The sequence below is a fragment of the Apis florea genome, unplaced genomic scaffold, assembly GCF_048593485.1.
Source record: "Apis florea isolate Af1SG1 unplaced genomic scaffold, ASM4859348v1 contig_3367_pilon, whole genome shotgun sequence".
NCBI classification, from domain to species: domain Eukaryota; kingdom Metazoa; phylum Arthropoda; class Insecta; order Hymenoptera; family Apidae; genus Apis; species Apis florea.
The window spans coordinates 1,604,262-1,631,344 of NW_028256746.1; the positions used below are offsets into that span (position 1 = coordinate 1,604,262).

The 27,083-nt window shown below is 38.5% G+C and overlaps 1 protein-coding gene across 2 annotated transcripts in view; it reads right to left on the reverse strand.

Annotated features, from left to right (window-relative positions):
- Positions 1–27,083, reverse strand: part of Fife (regulating synaptic membrane exocytosis protein fife) — a 128,648-nt gene that overhangs the window by 12,704 nt on the left and 88,861 nt on the right. For both annotated transcript variants that reach the window (XM_086911695.1, XM_086911694.1), the window contains 9 exons: positions 26,594–26,662; positions 21,012–21,136; positions 18,860–18,972; positions 18,485–18,555; positions 17,821–17,879; positions 5,959–6,137; positions 5,254–5,469; positions 4,115–4,446; positions 2,474–2,656 (listed from right to left, as the gene is read on the reverse strand). In XM_086911695.1, coding sequence (XP_086767821.1) covers positions 2,474–2,656; positions 4,115–4,446; positions 5,254–5,469; positions 5,959–6,137; positions 17,821–17,879; positions 18,485–18,555; positions 18,860–18,972; positions 21,012–21,136; positions 26,594–26,662 — 1,347 coding nt within the window. The remainder of the gene's footprint in view (positions 1–2,473; positions 2,657–4,114; positions 4,447–5,253; positions 5,470–5,958; positions 6,138–17,820; positions 17,880–18,484; positions 18,556–18,859; positions 18,973–21,011; positions 21,137–26,593; positions 26,663–27,083) is intronic.

Sequence of the window (27,083 nt, forward strand, 5' to 3'; positions counted from 1 at the left end):
TCAGAGATTGCCGGACGGTGCCGACCGAGAAAGGAGATCAACAAAGATCAACAAAGATTGGGATAAAATTGGCAGAACACCGACCGGTCGAGTGGGCGTTCTTCGTCAACGGAAGTCAATGAGAGAAGACGAACACTCAATAATAATAATAATAATAATAATAATAATTATAATAATAATAATAATAACAATGATAATAATAATAATAATATAATAGTGGAGAACACGATCAGCGCAAATAGCTTTTTGGCACTTGGCGGTTTTTTTTTTTTTGCTGGTTTCAACGTGGTGAAACGAGGAACCAGGCCTGGCGTGGTATTTTCTTTTTTTTTTTATTTTCAACACAACGTTTGGAGAGAACTCGCAAAGAGTGGCGCGTTGAAAAGGCACGTGTGAAAGGGGGGAAGATCGGGGGGGGAGTCGGAGAGAAGAAAAATCGAGACGCATCGGGATTTTCGGCGATTCGTTCTTCTCTCCTCCATCCGTTTTCGACCACCTTTGCTCGTGTTTCCTTTGTTCGTGTACATTTTTTTTTTTTTTTTAATTTTTTTTTTCTTTCTTTTTTCGCCAATCGTATCGTTTCTCTCGATCTTGTCGAATGATATCGGGTGTCTCAGGCTGGCGCACAGGCGGAACGAGTACTGAGCGGACAGGCAACAGCGGCGCAACAGCGATCGCACAGAGATGAGCATAGAGCACAGATCATTGCGACGGATGAACTTTTGGAAATGCCAACTTCTCCAATGAGTATAGACAGACAGGCAGGCAGAGATATATATATATATATATAGAATGACACGCGGTTGTTTAACGCGAGGCAGATCTCTACGATCTTTTCCCTCCCCTTCCGAACGAACGATCGAACGATCGATCGATCCCTTTCAAAAATTCGTTTTCGAAACTTATACCTCGAAACACGTGATAATTATACACATATACACACACACATATATATATATATATCTTTGACTCGAGTGAATCGTGACGTCCAAGTTCTCATCCTCTTCATTATTACGTGTGTCACTACTACTATTACTCTACGAAACTTTCATCGCCACGTTTCTGATCACGTTTAAGATACACGTGTACGTGCTTTACACGGGATCGATGCCAACAACGTAGTACAAGGTATATTCTCCGAGCAGAGGACGCCAAAGCTTTCTAAATATCCGGTATCTTAAATCTAGTTTATCCGTGAGCTATTGCAGTCACGACAGTTGAAGTCTCTTTTTTCGAAGCGAATTATCGCACATTTGGAACGCATAATTGGCTCGAATAACGTTAGTTTCTTAAGGATTTGTGCTCGATCGAATCAAAGAGAGAGATATTTATCGAATATCGCGAAGTTATCTCCATCGATTGTTAAAATCTCACTTCAGAATCAACACTTCAGAATTCTAATTCAAATATCATCATCGATGCGCCAAAGTGTACGAGGCTCCCTTCCAGGCCGATCCGTTTCCGGTTCGATTAGTTATTCTCCTTTTTCCTTTTCTTTTCTTTTTTTTTTTTTCTTTCTTTCTCTTTTCACTATTGACACTATTCGAACGTGACGCCTAACTTGGACGAGAAAAATTATTATTGCCAGGATACTTGTTCGCTCGGTCAAATCGCGCGAGATCGATGGAGGACGTGATCATCGATGCACGGAGGCACACGGAGAAAAAGAGTGGGGGAGACAGAGAAACAAACAGACGTGTGAAGAGAGACATGGTGTCGCACAGAGAAGAAACACACATAATAGTGTAAGATAATAAAAAAGGATCGTGAAAATGATGTAATGAGAAAATGCATAAAAATATATGTACACAAATGATACGGACCTACACATATATATATATATATATACATATATACACACATAAAAAACCATTTTTCGTTAATAAAAAAAAAAAGAAAGAAAATACACCTTCGTAATCGAAGAGAATTTTTCTTTAATCAACCCTTTCAAACGCGTCCCTCTCTTCAGTCGAGAATGGAATCGTATCGAAGGCGTTCGACGATCAAAATCCGATTTCTAATTCGGTTTACCCTCGACACACACACGGATACATACATGTACGTCCGTGCACACACATTTATTCGCATGCGTACGATACGCACGGCGGCGGCGGCGATGAGGAAGATTCGATCTGCTTCGATCGGCTGGTGGACGAGGATGGATCGAGCCGATCGACGATCCAACGATCGAGAACCGTGGTGGTAGTGGTGGTGTGTGAGAAAAATAAGAGAGAAAAGAGAGAGAGAGAGAGAGAGACGAAGAAGAAGAAGAAGAATACAGAGAATAAATCGACGACGAGCGTGTGAAAAAGAGAGAGACAGTCAGACGGATAGTAGACAGACAGGCAAACAATCGGCACGGATGGATGAACGAAGTGACGAGCGGGGCGAACGATTCGGTCGGTTTAGGCGAGAATGATTAGGCCAAAAAAAAAGAGGAGAGAGAGAGAGAGAGAGAAGCAACCATACTCACGGCTCTCGCGTCTTTTGTCTCCCGAGAGACTCATCGTCCTGCCAAGCTCCCTCTTGGCCGCTTTCAGCGATCGTAGACCCTCCAGAATCTCCTCCGGATCCCTCATTGGCCTGGTGAACGAGCTCCGTCGCCGATCTCGGTTGAAGTGTATCGTCGGCATCTCGGTCTCCCCCATACTTCCGCCTGTCAAAATCGTTACTATATTACTTTGCACGTTCCTTCGAATCGACAGATCGTTGGAAAGGTGGCTTCCTGTTCGAAATCTCGAGAATTGTCGGATTTTAATGAAAACGATTGGGCGAGAAAGTATGTTGAAGCAGTTAATAATTAATAATTCCTGAAGATTATTACGAAAATTTGGTGACTTATTATACATATATATAGAGGTAGAGTTTCATTTGAAAGGTGAAGAGATCGAGTGAACAGAAATGAATTGGGATAGGGTTTGAAAACGAAGATAGAAGTAGAATCTAGTTCGTGTTTGAGGGCAAGGACGTGTAAACAAGAGAAGAGAGGCGTCGTGGATGACCTAAAATTTCTCGCCCGTTTGGAATTTCGATTTTCAACCCTGACCCGATTTTTTCATCAACGTATGAAAGTAGAAAAGTCAAACAACCGTGATATATTCTAGCAGTGATCGTTTTTTTGAACGAAATGCTTTCTCGAAAAAGAAGATCCGATTATTACAAATCTTACTTTAAATACGTGAATACACAACGTGTGGAATCTGCGTCGAATAAATTAATATCGATTGTTCGACGATTGTCGATTGTTTGAACGGTGAATTATTTGAAAAAATTTGACTCGAAGTGGCAGAGTGATTTTAAATGCTTGTAAATTTTACACCTCGTCGATCTTTTTTTTTTTTTCTTCTTCTTTTTACAAAGAGAGGTAACCTCGTGACAATTTATTTCATTTTTTTTACACTTTATGGAAAGAAAAAACGAAAACTCTTCGACACAGAAATAGAAGGGATTGAAATAGCAACGAATATTCCAGCAGTGAAATTTTACTGGAGAACTCAACGGAAAAATAATGGTCTCTTGTTCAGCTTTTAGATTACAATGTATGCTCTCACATTTATATTCGACTTTTTCCAGATATCGACATTTCCATTATCTATTTTTTCTTTTTTTTCTTTCTTTCTTTTTTTTTTTTTCCACACATATTTGTTTCCTAATAGCATCTCCGTCTTTATATAAGAACGAACGTGTACAAATGCAAAATTCTTCTACGAGAATTTATAAACGCGTTAACTGCAATTTACGACTTGTCAATTTTACAACGCAACGATATCATAGAAAAATAAATGTTCGAGTAAAAGTAACAATAAGATTGATTATTAATTATTTATGAACGAATCCCGTAATAGTTGAATTAAATTAAACTTAAAATTCTGCTAGATATATATCAGAATCAGAATCGTATCCCAAATTACAATAATTTTGTCAAAAATGTTTTCAAATATTAAACAATCTGTTTTCGCAAACTGTTTTCATAAAATTTCAATACACAAAATCCTTTGCCCGACTAGTCGCAAAATAAAGCTCGTTCAACAATAAAAATAACGATGGTAAATGGTTTCAATTTGCCCGATAATAGATGTGAAAGATAAAATCATTATGAAAAGTGGCGACTCACGTTTACTGTCAGTGCCACCTTGGCTCTGGAAGCTGCTCCTTCGGCTGCCCGGCAAGGATCTACTGTAATCCCTGTTAAGTTCGTACGGTTCGACTTCTAGCTGCTCGGATTGGCTGGATCCCCTTCTCGAATTTGCATGCCAGGCGTGATCCGGGTGGAGGAAACAGAGCTCCGGGCTTCCGCTGTCGCTTTGCGTGTCGTCGCTGTAACTTCTTTCGCGCAGCTCCGTCTTCCGCAGCAACCTTTGGGCAATTTCCATGGAGAGGGAGCCTCGGGGGGAACAGTAGGGCGATTTGCACGCGCGAAGCCCACGCGGGTCTTCCAGTCGATACCTGCCAACCGTTTCCCGATTATACGTAATAAATTCTCGAGATGTAATTTCGAATGTGGGGAATGACATTGTGAAGAAATATTTATTTTATTTCTTTCTTATTTCTACGAATCGTAGATATTTCTTGTGAAAAAAGGAGGGATCAATATATTTTTTTTTTTTTTTTAAGAAACTGACGAGAGCCTTGTGATCTAGCTACGAATGACTTTGTACGTTAATTATCATCGATCGCTTGTAAATTCTGAAGATACTCTTGGAGATGTGGAACGAGCTGTGTTATTTTTAAGGATTCGTGAAATATGTACGATATTTGTTTCTTATTTGTACGAATCGTAGATAGGTATAATATAGATCTTTTGGATAAATTTTAGGGCCAATATTTTTCGAATTATCGAACATATTTCTTGGTTTTATTTTTAGCGATTTGAATTTTGAAAAATTTTTAAAGATCTGAACGGAGATTTGATCACTTTTATTGCCTATTATTTTGTAAGAATATTCAGCAATATTATAAATTTTTGATCGCGAAACGTAGGCGTATTTTTCTTTTTAAATACTCTCTTTAAGTCAAATGTGGCTCGAAATTTCATCGATACATGTAAACACTCCGTATACGGATTGACTGTTCTGTATCCAGCTGAAATGTTAATCATTAAAATTTGAAGAAAAGTATCGAAAATACGAGAAAAATTGTAGGTGGTGAAAAAATAGAGAATGGATGGAGAGTGTCATCGTTTTAATCATTCGGCTCGTATATGCCGATATCGTGTGTTTATCTTTGGAAAAGTTATATACCAAAGTTATTTACCAAACTGCTCTGTCGTTTTCGAGGGCCCGTTCCAAATCAACGGTGCATTCGCCGAGAAAAACGTTGTCGCCGTCGGGGCAGAAATCCCAGAGGGTCACCTCGATTGCCCGCTTCATCAAGCTCTCCCCGTCAACCCCGGAGAAAAGCAATGTCGCATTCCAAATTGGCTTTTGACTTGGCTCCGCGACCACGGTTTTCAATGTAATTTGATCAGCGCTGAAACGTACATGTAATCAGACCTTGATACACGTATGAAATTTTACACGATAAATTTTACACAAGAAAAAAGCGACACGAAACGACCGCTTTAATTAATATCGTCCCAACGTGATCCTCTAAAATAAAATAATCCTCCCTTTTCAATTGGTGAAAACGCGTATCGAAAACCATATCCCTCGTATTATGCTCCACCACTTCGAGAAATGTGCTTGGAATGCAGTACAATCTTTTTGGCGAAGGAACAATCGGCAAAACTGCCTTTCAACTTCTTCGATCACCTTTCAACTTACTAATCCTTCGTCGAAAAGTTCGTCGGGATGCTGCATTCTACCTTTTCCAAAGTATAAGTAAACCATAATATGGATATGATTTTCGATAAGCATTTTCACCAACTGAAAGGAGAGGATTATTTTTATGAAAAACAAAATTAAACGCTAATTTTATCGTATATACTTATATATCTATCCCTCCGTTAGAAATTCTTACCCGATCGGAACCAGGGCCAATTTGGCATACGCTTCCGGTAACGTGCCGTATCCCGTGTCCTCCCTTGCGCACAAGTCGTCTGCCATGAAAACGGAGACGATCAGCTCCTTGCGATCCGCCTCGTACGAAACTTGTATCTGTATCCGGCCGGTCACCTGCTTCTCCTTCGCTATCTGCTCCTAAAATCGAGGAGGCAGCACAGAGTGGTGTGAAGATCCCGCTCGCGGATCGATAAATAATAAGTATCTAATAATAATAATAATAATAATGGCGAGTATACGAATGAACAAAGACGTGATCTCCGTGCTCGAAGCGAAGAGAGAATCGAAGATCGTGAGAATCGAGCTCGAGTCAAGCGGTGAGAAAGAGATTCAATTTAATCGGGGGAAGAAGATAAGAGAGAACCGAATCGAAAGATCGTACGTCTGTGTTGCACGCGTAACACTCGTGGAAATTGGAAAGCGAATTCTCATTCCCTCGCATGCGCAAGCGAAAGGTTTTTTCTTTTTTTTTTTTTTCCAAGGCTGAAAGCAAACTATATGCGCGATATATGCACAGATTGCTGATTAGAAAATTACTGGGAAGAAATCACGACATATATATATATATATATATATGTAGCTGGGGATGCATGATATGCAGCGGGTGATCAGCGATGGTTTTGATTCATTTTTTCTTTTTTTTTTTTGGATATTGATGAACTGAGATGCCGTGTTAACGATAACGCTAACGGAACAATTCTGTTGTGTAAAAGCTTTCTTGAAACGGATGGGAGAAAGAAACGGATAGATATGCGAGAAGAGAATTTTAAGTGTGTCCTCGTTAGATGGTAAATAATTGAAAGGTTCTTATAAATGGAATTGCTAGCAGTAAATCAATATCCGAGTGTAAAGATGTTGGTAACGATTGAGATAATTTCGAAAAAATTGATCAAAGACAATTTGAAAGCGGAATACTTTCTTAACGCGAAGAAAAAGTTAAAATTTAATCATCTCGATCACTCGATTATTTCGATATTGAAGAAAAACTGTTCAGATATCTCGAATAAAAGTTTATTTTCAAACGGTTAAAATTAAAATAATATATCGGGGGAATAAAACGAATTTCAACGCTAAATCGACTTTTTTTACCGTAATATAATATTTGCGCGTGGAGATAGATTCACAGGTGGCTGCGGCCTTTCAGTAGTAGCGGAACAGTTAATATGTGCAAATGGAATTCGAGAATAGAATGAAACGTGTAAAACGAAAACAGAACTGTCCATTGCGAAAACGTGTTTTGTATTCATTTTTTTTTTCGCATTAAAAAGCATGGTGTCTTATTTAAATTTTATATCCTCTTTTCAATTCTCCAAAAAGCAAACGTCACTTTGCGAGAAATCAGTAGCAATTCCACTTAAAAACTTATTCGAATCATCTGGAAGATCGCCGATTGAAGTTATCCTTGCCCATCACTGATCTCTACAGCCAAGAAAAAGGTCCGTTTCCCGTTTTTCCGTCCTTCCTTTGATCCATTCGCGAATTCCTCTTCGTTCATAGTTTCATCACGATTCTTAATAAGCCAACATGATCTCTGTGCCTTTCTCTCCGTACCGTTTTCCCGGACTGCAAATCTTCACGTTCGAGACTTATTCTAACGCATTATATATTTCATTGACAAAATATATATATATATAAAAAAAAATATATTAATATCCAATAAGAGAAACATCAGCAATGATACTGATGTATCATTTCCTCCTTTTTGTATTATTCAGATATATAATGATATAGTTTGTATAATTCCAATATATATGGATATATAATTTATACGATATTTAACGATATTTAAGTCTCGAATATGAGATACCACGCGTTTCAAAGGGCTACGCAAGCGGAGCTACGTGTGCGTGTTGCGTGTCGCGGCGCTTTTTCGGCCTTAAAGTTTCCATCGACGATGTCGATTGACAACGAGGCAGAGAAAGGGCAAAGGGAAACGTAACGAAGGAAGCGGAAGGTGAAATTTCACGATCGTTTTCTCTTCGATCGCTTCGATTTTTTGATCGGATCAGGGTGGCCGATCGATCCTCTTTCTTTCTTTTTTTTTTTTAACGAGCACGGCTTTTGAAACGCTGATACGTTAGAGGGAGGCGCTCGATCCGGCGAAGAACACCTTTAAAGCCGAAGCAGAGTCGCGAGAGAAGCAATTTTGTAACGTGTTAACGTGTCAGGCCGCTACCATCCTTTCTACGCTTTCCCTTTTTTGTTATCGATCGAAGATTACAAAAATTGCGTAAATTATTTTTCCATCGATTCTTTTTAATATTTTAATCAACGTGGGTGTTGGATTTTTACAAAGTCCGTATTAGATTGGAAATTTGTTGCGCGAATCACGCGTTAACCAACCATTTTCACGACGATCCTGGATTAAATATTAATAATTATCGGCTTGTATCTACCGTTTCTCATTATTTTTGTACATTTATTATATAATAAATCGCGTTAATATTTATTATTCTGTTTGGCTAGACACTAGACAGAAATTTTTATTCCATATAATAATCCATATTGAAATTAATTCGGTAACGAGCCATTCGTTGAAGCGTTTAATTTATTTATTTGTCAATTAATATATATCCATCCCTGTCGATAATTGACTTCACTCTAGTAGATTAATTAATTACGCGTAATCGTTCAAAGCGCCCGTTTATTTCGATTCGAATACGCACGAACAATTCACAATTCACAACAACAAGTGACGATTTACTTCATTGTACATACACACACATATATATATTTAACCGTTTGTATAAACGGTTCAAAGGAAGAAAATACTACTCTCGTCACATCCCTAACAAACTCTTCTAAACCGTGAAAGTGTTGGCAACTTATAATTCGCTTGCGAGAAAATCCGCGCGAGGAGAAGCTATCGATCAACGTTGTTCAACACGTGCTTCGAGAACAGAGTTGAAGCGCGACTCTGATGGATCTCGCGAAAAAAAGTTTTCTCAATCGAGAGGATTATTCAACGAATAATCGATATCTCGACCGATTAACAAATTGCGTAATCCAGGGAAAGCGTAAGCCAAACATCCGCCATTTTTCGATCCTCGTCTCGCTTCCTTTTTTTTTTTTTTTTTTTTTTTATTTCCGGACGTTTGGCGAACATCACACGCATCGGGACGAATTTTTTGTTTTCGTTTTGTTCGTGTAAAAAAACTGCGCTTAGAGACAGAAACAAGAGTCGATATATATATACAGATTGGTACAAACAGACAGACAGACAAAGAGACAGATAGAGACAGAAAGAGCGAGAAAGAGAAGAGAAGAGAAGAGAGAGAGAGAGAGAGAGAGAACGAGAGGAAGAGCGAAAATAAAATCGAAAGGAGCGGAATGAAGATGAATGAATGAAGAAAATTAATCCTTCGTTTCGTACGTGATATTTGAAATTGAATAAAGTTTCGTCAATGAATGAGACGTGTAATATATATATATATATAAAAAGAAAAATGTTATAAAGCAAGAATTTTTATTAAATTGTTCAGAGGATTCGGTTAAATTAAAAAAAAAAAAAAAAAAAAAAAGGAATCTATGCATTCGTCGTGTGAAATCTAATTGAAAGTGGTTTCATCGTTATTAGATCATTTCACGGGTAATGTCGTTTTAAAAATCCAGTTTCCATGGAAGAAGAGTAAATTAAATTTATTTCATTTTTTTTTTCCTTTTTTTAGATGTATATTTTTAACGTTCTTTTTTTTTTCAAAAATTTCTTGTCTTAATTGATCGAGCAATATATAATTCTGACTGAATTTGTTTTTTTTTTATTTCGTTTTATTTTAATTGTTTTTCTCTGCTCGAACATAGTAATGGAAATGGCTCTTGCTAATGCCGGTCATTTATCTACCAAAGCTGCGTGTAATCTGTTTAATCGGTAACAATAAACTACAACCAGAACAGTTTCACTTTACTTTGCAAGTTTATAACCGAACGAAATTTTTTTGTTAAAAAGAGATCGAATTTTATACGTCAAGTATTGCCTTTTACGATTGAAATTGCTATGCAAGATTCATTTCTCATCCCACATTCTCGTTTCACTCTAGAAAATCAAACATCTGTATAAGTGTGATTTCCTCTGAAAAGTTTGCCCCTGAGAAAACCCATTTCCTCAATTTCGACACTTTTCCAATATCGTTCGACTACCGTTTGTGGACAGCGTCGAATCGAAGAATTTGCTTCTTGGACGTATCAAAAATATTTTATTCAAATATAAAAGCCGACATTACTCACCGAGATGATCCAATATCGAAACGCGAAATCTAATTTTGTGCATCCTAAAAAGAATTCACGTATGTATTGTTGTGTAACGCTATTTAGTGCCTTTTCTTTTTTTTTTTTTTCGTGCTATTTAAAACTTTAACTTTAAAGTTTCTACGTCGAATCAGCTACGCTAATCACGTTACTCATGCCACAGTTTCATCCATTTCCTCTAATCTCGTGAAACGAAGGAGTAGGGAGTAGCAAACGAGACGCAAGGAACGAGGAACAAGAAACAAACTATGAGAGAGCGGATTACTGCTAAAAAAAAACGACGAATTAGCCATTACCTAAACGACGAAGAACGAAACAAAACGAAAACAAAGAGAAACGTGAGAGAAGGAAAAGAAAAAGAAAATGTGGTATGTGGAGAAAACGCAAAGTTAGAGGGACGAGCCGCAAAAGAAAATAATACACGCTAATAATACACAACTAGAGTCGTGCCAGTTGGGAGAGAAATAGCATGGAGGGCCAATATGCTAAGTTTGTTCAACATGGACAACTTACATTTCCTTTTCTCTTTCGTCAGCGGGTCTATTTCTCTTTTAGTCTCTTTTTCGTAGCCAAACAATTTCTTTAAAGGAGTAGGTCAAGGGAGGAAGCGGTGTGATACATGGGAGAAACGGCAGAAACGACAGTTATACATAATATATATATATATATGTATATATAATATACGTATATATAGGAGTATATATTGTATATATATATATATATATACATGAAACTTTGGGCTCACAGAGAGAGAGACAATACGTAGACGAATGTCGATGCGGTGAAGAGAGACGTCGCCTGAAGTAAACGTGAGGCGTAGTAACAGAATTTAGAAGTAAAGAGAGAAGAAAGTGCCTCGTGCAGCCTCGTATACGAGGAGAAATATAGAGCACACAGAATCGCGCGTGTGTCACACACACACACACACACACGAAGAAAAAGAAAAAAGAAAAAGAAAAAGAAGAAGAGGAGCGACGAAAGGGAGGAGAAGAAGAGAGTGTTCAGAGGACGAAAAGAAAAGCGAAGAAGGTGAGGATGGCGAAAAAAAAGCCGCGCGCACGCATCCCGCTCTAACTTTTTTTTTTCACGTCTCCACTCGCATTATACGCATCCGTCTACACGCGGTTTTTATTTCTCTCCGCGTTTTTTTATTACCTTTCGCGTGTGTGCGCTCACACGTACGTACAGTTGGCGGAGATCGTAAATCGAAACACGTTGTACAATTCCGGTCGATTTAACATTGAAAACTTTTACACGACGTATATACGTGTCGTGTATGCGAATAAACACAACGCTATTTTACATTACGTTTTCCTAATTTTTCAACGCGACAAACGCAAAACGAGACAAAAAAAAAAAAAGAAAAGAATAATTTTGATATAACGTTACGAAATTTTATACGACACAAGTTTACAAAATTGTGCACACCTTTTCCACCAACTATACCACCCCGAACGAAAATCGAAAAAGGAACAAAAAAAAAAAAACAGATGCAAGAAAGATGCAAAGAAAAGATGCGGGTTGCACAACTTTCGCGCGCCAAAAATTTCTCTTCTTCTCTTACACTCTTTTTTTTTTTATTTTCGTTTCTCCTTATTTTTTTCCGTTTATTTCTGCTCTATCTTTTACATCCGATTTTACACAGGACAATCGCGTGGATATCGAGTCAGGTTCATCGTTTTCTCGCCCGCTTGCGACGGTCGACTATCTAAATCTAATTTAGGATTAAGTGTATTTGTATATATATATATATATATAAGTGCGCGTATGTATGCCTGTATATTATACGCGTGGATCATCAAAAAGCTAGAGTTATTCGAAAGCGTGTGCACGTGTTCGTCTGTCTCTATGCGAGTTCGAGAACACGAGAATATCGTGTGTGTGTGTGTATAGGTGTGTGTATTAGTAAGTAAATAGTAATTCGACGGAATATTCGGGGGACGTTAAAGCGGAAGAAAGGAGAAGAAGTCGCAACTCGCCCCCAACTGACACTCTCTCAGTGTTCCGTTCTCTTCTTTTTTTTTCTTTTCTTTTCTTTTTTATTCGTAATCAGACGCGAAAAAAGGAGGGGGAAGATCCTTTCGACGCTTCCTCGACGAAACTCTCGTCTCTCTCTCTCTCTCCCTCGCGCAAGCCACGATGGACCCTGGATTTTACTCGTATCCCGCTTTCGTGTTCTCTCTCTGCGTACGCTCGAAGGCATGTAACGACGCTTTATTCGCTTAATTCATCGCGAGCTTCTTCGAGCGAACTTTTTCGAGCGATACGCGGAGTTTGAAGATTTTTGAGGAAGCTACTTTATACGCTCGCTTCTTCTCTCTAATTGTTCTCCGACTCCTCTACATCTCTAAGTCGCTTTAATCCCTTGGAAGCTTCGTTTCATCCTATTATTTCTTTCGATTTATGGAAGCATCGAGTTAAGCACGATAATTCGTTCGAGGAGCTTCCATTTCCAAGAATCGATAATTAACAGTAATTAAACATTCCGACAAGTAGTTTCTTCTCCCTGAAGTTGTGCTTCTTCTGAAAATCATTAACGCACGATGAAACAAAGCTTCGAAAAGAATCTAGATCGAAGTAACGATGAGAAATTGAGACAAGTCAGTGCGAGATTCTAGACATTCATCCTCTCTCTCTCTCTCTCTCTCTCTCTCTCTCTCTCTCTCTCTCTCTCTTTCTACTCTATATAAGGTTATTACATATACACATGCACCGGTGCACGGACGCACGCACGCATTTCTTGGCGTTTTTTTTATCATCTAGACCGATTGTCGTACGCTCCTTCGAACCGTGTGTGAAAATTGAACATCGTGTAAGCAGCGACGAACGAAGCAAGTCCCTCTTGAAATTGGTTGAAAGGGTCTCGAATTAACAACGCGGCCACGCGTCGAAAGCATCTGCGTGTGTGTGTGTGTGTATTTTTTTTTCTCCAACGATAGAAAAGAAAACATCGATCTTCGGTGAAACATAGATACGATTGACGCGTCCACAATAATTTTCGAAGCTGATGGTATGTATATATGTGTGTGTGTGTGTGTGTGTGTAAATGCAATTTCAGTTTCAAAGGAGTTGTTTCGTTGCAGGTAACTCGATCGTTCGGTTTCGAAATTTAACAATTAGAATTGTTAATCTATTTTTACACATGAATGGATAAAATTCGATACGATTATTAAACTTTATATTTTTTTGATAAAAGAGAGATCGAATGAAATTCGTTATTGTGATTGTCCTCGTGTGAAGGAGCAATTTTTTCCCCCCGCATTCAGAAGTGTTGCTCGTTCGACGAAAGAGAGAATGTTTCAACAGGAGGAAACGTTTAAGTAAAAGTTACTCGACTCGATTGGATATTATAGAAGTTTTGCTTCGAATACATCGAGACAACGAGACTATTGATTTAAAAAAATAGTACTACTTCTCCTCTTCTTTTCAACAATCTTTTTGCTCAACATGTTTCGAAACGTGAATACAACTTTTTATCCGATGATTGTTACACTCGACAAAACGATCGTCGTTTTATCATCTGCTCGAAACAACAACGGGCAGATAATACAGAGGTTTAAATTCATACATACGTATATCGAATATAGAGATTCGACGAGATTGACGTCACTTTAATTGCCGCTTTTGAGTAGACGCGCATTCCATTCCATCGAATATATTTTATTACGTTTAAATCCTTTCGTTAAATGGAAATAACGCGGTTACGTGTTAATAAAAGCGCGTCGTCGCGGGGCTAAATATAAAATTTCATCCCATTCATCGGGAGCTCGCTTCGAATTGACGTCAGAGAGCGCCTCGTCTCTGGAATGACCGACGTCAATTCCATGAGTATTCGAGTGAAAATCGTCGTTGAAACCGAATCTTCATCAAGACGCACAAAACTGTGTACAAAATAAATCCGGCACGATCTTTTCGCGAATTTTCATCCAAAAAGAAAAAAGAAAGAAAGAATTCGTATAGAACGTTCTTCAGGAGGATATTCGCTATGGACGTTTGATTAAATTTTATCCGATCGAGGAAGGCGGTGTTTCGAACTAATCTGCAACACTGGCAATCCGTTACAACAATTATTATTCGAACGTAAACTCTCTCTCGTCGATGTGAACAATCGGCACGAGTTACCTGCAATCCCTTGTTCTGCCACTTTGAAACTGCTCGCTTGTTTGTCACAGTTTTGTTGCAATAATGCAACAACTGTTTCGACATCCGCGTCAATTTTCTTAGCTTACACTATGGAATAATACATTTACACGGTGAAATGGAATTCTCTAAGTCTTCGTTATTATATAACTCCTTTCGATATTACGTAATTACAATAACTCTTACGAGAAACACCGAGACACGGAAACTATATATATATATCTAATTATTAGAAGAAGAATCATCTACTTTTTTTGGTCCTGTGTCGTATTTTAATGTTACATCGATCCACAAACGCACCTCTCGAAACTTTTTATTCCGATCTCTCTCCCTCTCTCTCTCTCTCTCTCTCTCTCTCTCTCTCTCTCTCTCTATCTCTCTCTGCTTACTTAGAATATAATTCTACGAATCAAAAGTTTTTAACGTGAAATTTACAAATCTTCTCTCGTTTTCAACTCGTTATATAATATATTTTAAGTGTAATATATTTCCCTTGGAGAAGCTAGCTTTTCAACGGAAAAGAAAAATGCGATTTTATCTTCTTCTTTTTTTTTTTTTTTTTTTCTATTCTATTCACGGATAATCTTCCAAGTTTTAATTTTTCTCCCTCGATCGACAAAAAAGAAAAAAAAAAAAAAGAAAAATACGAAGCTACATTGCTCTCGCAACGAGGAAAAAATTTTTCACAAAGAATCCCAAGAATTCGTCGACTTGTTAAATATCTACGGGTACAGCTAGTAATAGTAATAGTGGTAGTAGTAGTGGTAGATATCGCGTTTCTTGCTTTACCTCTGGCTGCAACGATCGATCGGCAATATACTTCGACCGAATTATCAAACCGGATGCCTTTCGAAATAACGAACGAAATCCATCTCGTTGGTGTTCGTTACGGAGCAACGAAGATATTTTATATTATTTTCGTCTTTTTCTTTCGTTTCTTTCTTCTCGAGGTAAGGAAAAGAGAATGGAAAATGAAAGAAAAAAAGGAAAAAAATATTCAATCCGGTAAAGGATCTACCTCTCGAAAGGAATCTCTTTTTTTGAAACTTTACTCGTTAACGACCTCTCTGTCTCTTAGTTATTTATATTTATAGGATATATATATTTATATATACGACGTTATACACCTATTGTCGAAAACCCTGTATATAATATATTTACAGATCCACCCCCGAGAAGGAAAAGAAAAAAAGAAAAATAACAGAGACACGTATTCGATTATTACAGGTGTATACAGGTGCTCGAACGTGTTATATCGTAATGTATAATGTAACAAAGAGCGAAGAGGAAAGTTCGTTTATACGAAGCAGGCCGACAGTTTGACCGACAATTTATGATTTTACACTGGATGATGGCGTATGGGTGATCCTTTGGCTAATAGCGCCTCTATTACAACCAAGCGTTCGTCATTTCTCTCTCTCTCTCTCTCTCTCGTTACTCTCGTGGTTCTCTCTAATATTAATTCGGCCAACGCTGCTGGGGATATTATTACGTTATCCACGTGACGCACGTTTCGAAAACGAGACATTCGATTTGAAAGCGTGATATATACGTGTTAACCTCCGATAACTCGATCGGAAAGACACGAAATTACGGGAAACGTCGCGATTTACCTCCATTTATATTCCTCGCCTACCACCTCCGTAAATCCGTTGCGAAAACCGAGGACCTCGCGATTTTTCCACGGGAAACGGGACATTTCCTTTCGCGCGAGAAAGGGAGAGGGAGAGAGAGAGAGAGAAAAAAAGAATTACAATCGCACTGAAGTTTATTCGCTTCTGATTCGAAAGGTGGTGAATATATTTCGAGCCTTGGTTCAGATTTGTATTTAGGGAATGAAACGATATGGTATATATAGGCCAGAGAGTGCAATAATTTTGTTTCGTCATGTTTTCGAAATTTCCCGAATTAACGCGCGTATTAAAATTCGCTCGAATTGGTTAAATGTTTTGTTGGGAAACGTAGAAGGGGGATCGAATGGACGAGTCTCGAAGGAAGGTTTTCGAAAAATTTAAACGGTTTTCGCGATTAGAGTAGCTAGATAAAAGTATCTTCCCTACTTTGTTTTTTTTTTCTTTTTTTCTTGTTTATTTAGATTCCCCTTTAACGCATTCCCTGCCATTTTTGATCGAATCGCGCCATTTTCAGGCAAAATGGTTTTCATCGAAAATGGTAAACGTAGCAAAAGTTCGATGAATGTAGCGTATATAAAAAAAAATAATCTCTGCTACATTTTCAAAGTTAATTTCTCTCCCTTCCCCTCCCTTTTTCGGATACAAAAACGTACAAAATTTGGTCTCCATATATATCCGGTGTTATATCTATAACACGACGTGACGTGGCGTCTCTTTAACGAGGTGCGTCGAAAAAAAAAGAAAAAAAAGAAGAAAGAAAGAAAAAAAATTTCCGCGTAACCGAGGAAAAATCGTGTTGGTTTCGTTTCGAAAAGCGTGGTATTCCAATTTCCATCAATTCGCGGTTTCAGCGCGAGATTTGCGCATCAACGCGATAAATATTTACACCTAGCCTCTATGCACCCCGTCAGGACGACGTGACCGTGCATGTACACACCGTACAAATTTAATATGTCAGCAAGACCGCGGACCGTGACAATTCGAAAGTGGAAAGCTCTCCGCGAAGCGAAAAAAAAAAGGGGAGGAAAAAAAAAACGTTTATTCGAAATAATTCTTTCAAAACGCATCCCTTTACAAGGGGGATGCTAGCGTTGATGGGATAAATAAAATAAAGGATAAGGGGAAGAGAGAAGGAAGGAAAGAAATCGAGAGAAAAATTCGAGAGATATTCCTTTGGCGATCCTTCCTTGTGTCCCTTCTCGTGGAAAAATCGGTGGAAAACCGATGGAACGCCGTTTTTTTGACGTTGTCGTTCGTCATCGAGTCGCTGTCGCCATTTCTTTTTTCCTCCCCCCCTTTTTTTTTTTTTTTCTTAACTGTTACTCGATACACGTGTCATATATAATTATCAATTGGATTAAACGCACGCACGCACTCACGCATACACACATACATACATGCAAGTAACAAGTGAAGTAAGGCTCGGTACTCGCATCGGATTAATTATTATTATTATTATTATACGTGTATGAGATATAGTGTATGTACATGTACAAAGCGAAAGACCGAGAGAGGTGGTTGATCGGTTCCGATTTTCTGAAAGTAAGATAAGGTGGTGGCGCTTTCGCTTTCCGGCTAACACTAACGGAACTCGGTCTGATCGAGGTTTAACTTCTCCCGTGTGTGTATGTGTGTGTGTATAAACATATATATATATATGTTTTATGCGTATGCGTGTACATTGCGTGTGGAAATGAGAGAAAGAGAAAAGAAAGAAGAAAAAAAAAACGAAGAAAGAAAGAAAGAAAGAAAGAGAGGAGACGGTCACGTGTATCATGTGTCAATTTATGAACTCGTTATACCGGCGTCTTTGGCAGTTTCCTGCGCGTCGGTGATGAAGGCGTTTTATCCGTTTCCCCTTCTGAAAAAAAATATACATTTCACGTGTCAACGTGCGTTAAGCAATAACAACAACAACAACAACAACAACAACAACAACAACAACAACAACAATATTAATATAATCTCAAAGGGAAAAAATCTCCGTAACGATTGGAAAAGTCAAATCGTGAAAAATCGAAAATCGTTCCATCGTTCGATTATTTTCATTTCCCTCCCCCTCTTCTCGAACTCCCCTTCAAACGATGCGATAAAGAGAGAGGAAAAGAAAAAAAAGCAAACGAAAAAAGAACGTACCCGTTTAATCCGTGATACACGGCGAGAAGACGAACAAGCTGCTACTGACGAGCGCAAAACAATCAACTCTTCTCTTCCTCTTCTCTCTCCCTTCCCCTCCCTTCCTCCCCCGTTCCCTATCGTTTTTTCCACTCTCGAAAACCCGCGCGTGCACGAGTCGGGCGAATCCTCCGCGCGAGCTATCGATTTTAAAGCCGACGATGCACTCTACCACCCTCCTCTACGATTCATCTAACGATTCATCTAACGATTCATCTTTTTTCCCCGCCGTACACGTGTACACACACACGCACGCACGCACGCACATATATCGGACGATTTCGTACTCACCCATCAGCAGTCCCAGATTCCCCGGCACTTTTCCAGATGGCACCGCGGCTAAATCCTCCGGCAGGTCCCCGCTGCGTTTGCATTCGTGTCACGTAAAAAGTAGCGATGGTTGATAAAAGCAATTCGGCTTAACTACTTTTTCGCAATTCGATTCGACTATGATGTTATTATTATTATTATTATTATCATCGCTCTCCTTTCTTTTTCTCTCTATAATTATTTTGAAACTGATTATTTTTTTTTCTTCTCTTTTTTTTTTCGAGTAATTATATGTATATATATTTTCATTGTCCTTCGAATTTGAAAAATTGTGTTTTTTTTTTTTTTTTTTTTCTTTACGGAGCGAGCAAGGAATCGATTCTTATTATTACTTACGTGTCGGCAACGTGCTCGACCACCAGATCGACCACATCGTCGTTCCGCTCTGTTATTTGAACCACTTCCTCGAAGCTTCGATCCACCAGAGACACTCCATTCCACTCTAACACCTGGGAACAAGTACGGACAAATTTTTATTCATCGATCAGGGACGATCCTCTGTCTTGCAGAAGCACACGTTCGACGTTTTTTTTTTTTTTTTTTTTTTTTGTGTCTTCGATAGCGATGTTTCGATATGTCGATACCTTTTTCTCTCTTTTATTTTTTTTTTTCGAAACGCTGTCAAATCATATGCGATGTCGTAGGATTCGAGAATGTGGAACAATGGAACGTAATCTATTTATTTATAAAGGAGAGAAACCTACAAGGAGCAAAAAATCTCCAATATTTTCTCCAACGAAGCTCGCCAAGACGTGGAATTCGATAATTGAAAATGAAGTAAACTTTTCTCGTTTACGAAAAGCTGGTGGAGCATTGCTCTCTGAATAATCTCCATTCTTTTATACGCAGAAACAAACGAGATAAACGAACGATCTCGCGTGCAACCCCCACCTTTCCACGCTGAGAAACAATTTATTCGTTTGAAATTTAAAAGAGAACTTTTGTTATCGAGTTGTCTGAAGGATGCTCGTCGACGATGCCCGTGATAAACGCGGCCCGCTTCCTAAATTGGAAAGCAATATCGGATAACAAAAATATACGGGCAATTTAAAGTTGGTAAAAAAAGAAAAAAAAAAAATATCAATCGACCTCGCGTCGAGGCTTATTCCAATTAATGGCCGAGCGAGGCAATTATTCGTGTACGTTCGATTCTCTCCAACGCGATCACGACGAGGGAGGGGAGAAATTTATGAAAAGGTGTAGGCGAAGAAAAATGACCATTCGGTGTATTCGTCGTTTTATTCAATTCGATCCCGTAATTTAAAAAAAAAAAAAATATCGGTTAAACTAAATTAGACTAATTTCGTTAGGACGATCTTCAATGTATCTCTCGTATTATTTTATACGCGACGTTTGAAATATTCACCGTTTTATTCGATTCGATCGTGGCTGTAACGTAATTTTAAAAAAAGAGAAAAAATATGGGTGCATTAAACTCATTCTTAAATTAGACTAATCTTCAATGTAACTTTCGCATTATTTTATACCCGACGTTTGAAATATTCACCGTTTTATTCGATTCGATCGTGGCTGTAACGTAATTTTAAAAAAAGAGAAAAAATATGGGCGCATTAAACTGGTTCCTAAATTAGACTAACCAATCTTCGATGTATCTTTGATATATTTTAAGCGTGAGGCAGTTTATTTATCACGATTAAATGAAATCCTTTGCAAGGGGTGTTTAATGATAAAATTATTTCAAAACTATTCCAAATTTTGTTTTGTATGATCTCTTGGACGGAAAAAATTTCTCCTATCTTGAAATCTAGGAAGAAATAGATCAGAAATAAATTCTCGAAAAAAAAAATCTGATGTAAAAGATAAGTTTAAAGATTAAAAGTTACGCAGTTGCGCAACTTTTGTGTATCCGCCAATTCTTCCATCAATTTCTATTCATTCAACGGTGTTCGTCAAAATGCTTTTCCTCCTACAAGGAAATACCACTTCGCCTCGCGCAAAGTTTCGATGGGGAAAGTCGAGATACAAGATTCAGATCCTCCACGACTGCTGTGCACCACGTCGAGATGTATTGATATAATCCTGAAGAGAGCAAAGCTATTTTTATATAAAATTAAACGATCACGCGTAAACGATTCGATACGATTTCGCGAGATGTATAGGTTTGCTTGGTGAACTATTGCGGCGCGTTTGCGTTGGGCGCAAAGCTGTCGATAACTTAATTAAAATCACAGCTGGGGAGAATGGTTGTCGATATTCGCACGCATTAACCGCTTGCAATATGTTACCCGCTTCTATGGGCGCAACACATTTTTATTTCATCCCAAGATCCAAACGCGCCCGATCGAAACAATTGCGATGCCAATTTCTATTTCCAAACTCCGTACCTGTCTCTCTGCTCGATATACGCGTCGAAGGAGTAAAAAAAAAAAAAAAAAAAAATACTTTTCACAAGAAGAAAGTGCGAACAAAGTTACAACAAGTTTTCGAGAGAGAAAAAAGAATAGAAGAAAATTGACGAGATTCTTACCTTGTCGCCTCGCTGTATACCAACTTTTGCCGCTGGCCCATCGGGCAGGGTCCACATCACGTATGCAAACGTACGTCCATCGGTCCCTGTTTTACCGCCAACCACCCTTAGACCGAAACCAGCGGCTGTAAAATTGAATAACTTGAGCATATATAATACACGATGAAAAAGTTAGTTTAATCCCTCGGGTGGTATAAATGTACGACTTTTTCTTTTTCCACGTAGTTTATAAATTTACTGAAGAAGCATCGATTAAAGAAATCCAATTTTTCTCGTTCTCGATGAAAGAGAACTGCTCTTGTTGTAATAACAACAAAGCGAAAGAAAGAAGAAGAAGTTTCGGCAAAGAAAATTGTTGTTGAGTTATAACAGGGAGGAGGAAGAGAAACGAGGAGATAAAACCTTTATGCTCTGTAAATTAAGTATTTGATTTAAGTCGAAAAATTTCAAAATTTCATGCGTTTCTGCAAAATTGTAAATCAAACTCTATTTCGATCCCCCCGCGTGTCGATCGAAACGTCAAGACGACATTTATTACGCGTGACACGATTCGTTCCGTTCTTTTTTTTTTGTCGCCTCGTTGCTGCGTAGCCCTGCAATTCCGCGTCGAAAGATTCGAAGTTTTGCGCTTCGAAATCGATGGATCGCTGACGCGCGACACGTGGGGCAAAAATCGGTACACGCACGCAAAGTTGATTGGCCAGTGATACGAATATCGACGAAGAGGAGGAGGGGAAGGGGGGGAAGGGGAGAGGGAAATCTGGCTTGGCTTTACTTTTGATTTTCGTCCTATCGCAAATTTGTTTTCCGCGTTAGATTTTTTTTTTTTTTATTATGCCATTTAAAAATTCGGCAGATCGCGGCACCATTCAAATACAACTTGTGAACGAAATAACGAACGACAGGATTATTGAAATTGAAGAATCGCTCGAAATTGAAGGAAATAAGTGAAATCGTTTTTTGTTACTCGATCGAAAATTGGCCAATAATTTTTTATCACAACGCGAAAAAAAATGTTGATCTCGACCGCGAGAAACGTTTTCAAAATGATTTCGACGAATTCGTTATTTATTCCTATTTCTATTTCACGGTTTGAATAAACAAACGGTTTTTGTTGGGCCAATGGCCTTTTATTTTATTACCGATAAAAATATAACTTTTAACCGATACGTGCTCTTTAAAGAAGAAAAAGGATCGTCGAAACGATTTAAATGCTTCGAAATTGAAAAAAGTCAACCAACTATCATTAGCTTCGTTCTCCGCGAAAATGTGTCTCTTCTACTGGGGAGGAATGGAAAGGTGGGAAAAAGAAATATTTAGACGCGATAGTTAACGATCCAATTAAAAAATATTCCGTGGAGATAAAAAAATATTAGATTTCCGATCGCCAAGTGTTATAAATTGATAAAAATCGGCGAGAGGAGTGGAAACACGTCAAATTTCAATAACGAGAATTTGGAAAATCAAAAAAAAAAAAAAAAGAAAAGAAAAAGAAGAAAAAAAAAATTCTCGTTCATACATGTCGTATCCTTATTGAATAGATGAGCAGCGCGTTTTCAAATAGAAAAAATCATCACATCGCCGTTGTACTGTAACGGGTCAAAAAAAATCAAAAAATTCGAAAAGTAGGAAAAATGATCGATACTCCGATAATAGATAAAACGAGTCATCATATATAAACCTCTAATGAATAAAAAAAAAAGAAAAAAAAAAGGATAGAAAAAAATTCCACGGAACTAGCTAGCGAAACTCGTTAACTCGATGAGCGAGTGGAGGAGGTGAATCGATTTCCTAAAATGAAATGAAAAAAAAAAAAAAAAAAAAAGAAGAAGAAAAATTCTCTCGTTTTCGAAACTCTCGAAAATTACGTAAAAAAAAAAAAAAAAAAAAAAAAGAACGGAATAACAAATAACGAAAAGCGAGAACGTCCAAATGGATTCGGTTAATTTGGCTCGAACAATTTGCGCGAATTTTCATACGCCGAGTGGCATTCGCGGAGTTCGTTCACCGGTTTTATCTCGGTGAACGAGATTATTACACGAGGTTAGACGAGGGGAGGGAAGGCAAACAATGAATATTCCTCTTGACGGATGTCCGTAGTAACGAAGTAAAGCGTGCGATTAACACCGAGCTAATTTAATACCAACGTCACGGCTAATGAACACCCCGCACACGCGTAGCAACAGGTATTTCCATTCGATGTTTCTAGCGTTGGTTGGTTGGTAATGGCGGCGGGATTAACGCGTGCTCCTCTATTCGAAAGAGGGCAATCTCTGATCGGAATCGTTAATCTTGGAGCATCTCGCGGAAATTTCACTTCGAACATCCTCCCCCTTCTTCGTTTTCATCATCGGTTCCGCTCGTGAAAACGGGATCGTCATAATTTCTCTCTGGTTGACGAGAAGGGAAAATCAGCGGATTCGAAGGAAGAAAGGGAAGCTTGAAAGTTGGAAGATTTGTCATTTGTTTGCCGCGAACGGAAAAGAGAGAAGAAGAAAGATAAAGAGGAAAGTTGACGAGTCGGAGGAAGAGGGAAAATGGCGGATTTATAATCCAAACGGAGAAAGGATATTGGAAGATTTGTTATTCGTGGAGAGAAGGAAAGGGAGGAAGGAATAAAAATAAAAGGGGAAAGGAAGAAGTGGAAAAGTTGACGAGTGGGAAAATAAGGGATTCATAATCCAAACGAAGAAAGGATAGCAAATTGGAAGGTTTGTTGTCTTATTCGTATGCAAGCAGAGAGACGAGAAAGAAAGGAATAGAGGAAATAAGAAAGAGAAGAAACAGTAGAAAAGTTGACGAATCGAAAATGAACGATGAACTTGAATAACTTGAACGAATAGCAAGTTGGAGGATTTGTATACGGAGAGACGAAAATAGAGAAGAAAGAAAATAGGAAAGTTGACGAGTCGAAAAGGGGGGGAAATGGCGGATTTATAACGAAGAAAGGCAAGTTGGAAGGTTTATTATTCGAATGCAAACAGAGAGAAAGACATAGAAAGAAACAAGTAGAGAAAATAAGAAAGGAAAAGAAAAAGTAGAAAAGTTGACGAATCGAGAGGAGGGAAAATGGATGATGTGTAATTTGAACGAGGAAAGAATAGCAAGTTGGAGGATTATGAAAGAGTAGGAAAGTTGACGAGTCGAAAAGGGGGGAAACGGCGGATTTATAATGAAGAAAGGCAAGTTTGAAGGTTTGTTATTCGTATGCAAACAGAGAGAGAGAGAGAGGCAAATAGGAAAAATGGAAGAAGGAGCAGATTGTTCGCGAGCAGACCAGAGGAAGACAGAGAATTGACCAGTTTTGATGGGCGTCGACGCGAGAACGCCAATCAAGGGCCGTCATTCAGGCTTAATTAACAGGCTGGGAATACCGGGCCTACGATAAGGTCTGGGAGCCGCAGGCTTGTTCTGGTAATGACGTTGCAGCGTAATTATCTGATCGGTTGCCCGTTTCTCTACGGGATTTTCGATAAATACTCGAGCCAGCCTCCATCTTGTTAACGTTCGTCCATGAGATGGATCCTGATGGCGGCCCTCGAAAATTTGCCACCCAAATTCCCCCGTAGGCAAATCGAATTTCCCTCTGCCCTTTCTCTCCGCCAATCGCATTAATTCGTTGAACAGCGCTGCCGGAGCTCGAACCGATAACAAAGATGATTATTTGTCGAGATAATACGGGAATGAAACGAGGGAAAAGCGATCCGTTTCAAATTGGAGATAACGAAAAGTTTGCGAATCTTCGTTGATTCAATTTTAACGATTTAAAGGAGAACTTTCAAAACTCGTGACGATCGAATTGTGAATGTTTTCAAGAAGGACGAGTCGATCGGAGGAATTGAAATCATATTTTTCTTGCGGTTAATAAATAATAATAAGAACAAAGGGAATGATATACGTTCGAAAAGGATCGTGTCCATCTCGCAGCACGAGAAAAGAATTTTCACAAAAGGAAATCGTTATTGAATAGATTCAATGAAATGAGCGAGGAGAGGCGAGAAAATTGAATTTGAAAGAAAGCTGGCTTGAGAGAAATTATGATCTTCGATTCGAATCGATCGTCAAAGTCTATTATTTATTTACGTGGATTAAAGAAAAGGGAAGAAAGAGTATTAAGGTAGAGACGAAAGGCAGAAAGGAGGAGAGAGAGAGACATTTAAAACCGTGTTGGGCCAGAATTTCGATGGAATAGAACTCTTTCTCGAGTGAGATTTTACCTTAGAAACGATTAATTTAATTCGAGAGCGGATAAAGGCTGGCAATCTAATCTGTGAAACGGCTCTTTCAATTTTTAAGCAATCCTGAGCAAACACGTGTAAACTGTCGGCCATCGTTAACAAGTTTAATTACGCTTGCGCTATCTAGTTTCCTCTTTCTGGAAGGGTAAAGACGTCATGTTAGTTTTCGAGACATTTCGTGTAATTAGATTTTATGACGAATATCGATTATCCGAATATTTTGATAAGTTGAATTAAACGATTGAATCAAAGAATCAATCGTACACGAACTTCAATTCGTTAAATTCAACAATGTCTCGTATATAGAAAAAAATTTTTATCTTTCTGTACTCTTGAAATGAAATATTCGATAACAATTTGCTTCTCGCAAATTTCTAAATATCCGTATGGATTTTTAGCCGCAGAATGTAAATATGAAATGTACAAAGAGAAAAATATATACGTAGAAAATAAGACGGATTAAAAACATTGTACATGAATTGGAACTAGACTTTTGTGCACGATACATCAAATATAATAAAACGTTCATTGTTCGATTCAATGAATATACGCTATTTTCATTTAACGATATACCGTTGTAATAAATCACAAATACTTTCGTAAGTCGGTTGGAAAGCGCTGTGTAAGCACTTTTCATTTCGATCCAATCTGCTGAATCATTAAGGGTAATCAATTAACTATCGAATTTTTCAACTCGAACCACTTGCGCAATAAACGTTTCTCCTTTCTCTCCAAATACTCCTAAAATTCGCCTTATAAGAAAAAGATTCTTCTAACTTTTGGTAACTTTCCAAAAGTATCGAAAATGGAAATACGTATCTCTCGACGTCCGCCGCCAAACTCGAACAAACTCTCTGTTACGACAAACCCACAACACTGTTCCCATTGTAACGAATTCCCTTGGACGCGAACCGATCGCGTTAAACCGCGTGATTCGTCGGTTTTGTAACCGGTCGTATCGTGTACAAAGGATAATTTTAACTCTAATCCCCACGTGGTAATAATTTCGCTCCGTGTCGGATTCGATTTTCGAGGATTCATTCGATGCAATTCATCGCGCGCATCTCGAGAGGAGTGAAAAGTGAGCGAACCTATTCAGAAAGAGCAACGAGTAATTAAACGTCACGCGCACACCCTGTCGGCGCTACACGTAACTCTTTTCAATGCTTTATCAACCTTCCTTTACGGATCGTCGTTTATATCTCGCGTTTCATCGCGTCTCCTCTCCTCACGCTCTTGTCGCGACGAGATCATTTTTCCAATTTTCCTTCGCTCAGGGGGGGGGGGAGGGGAAAGAAGAAATTGATCTCGATTTTAATTCCTCAAAAATAACAACGTACTTACTTCTATGCCCTTTGTCCAAACTCGGGTCTCTTCTCAGTTTTATTCTCCTCTTCGCGTTCACCCAGGGCGCTGCAATAAACGACAAAGTGTGTTTGATACATTTTTTTCTTTAATAGAAGGGGCTGAGTAAAAGGTATACCATGTGTGTGTGTCTTTTTCAACAAAAGACAGGAATGGAACGAGATTATCGCTTTCTTTCCTACAATACAGACGCGTAACTTCCGCTCAATGTAGCGTAAAGATGATTTCGTTTATACCCGAAATTCCACTTTCGATCGATGCTCGTTCTCGCAGAAAGTGATTCGCTATATCCTAGCCTCTTTACAAGCGTTGCACATTTTTTCCAAAGATGGAAAAAAAATCCACGCGTTGTAACGCGATGATAAGGCAATGCGTGTTTCGAGATTATTGTTTTTATTAAGAAATCTGTCTACGAACCGCGACAATATTCTTATCTTCTTCTTTCTTTTTCGGGTTGAAATGTTTTAGA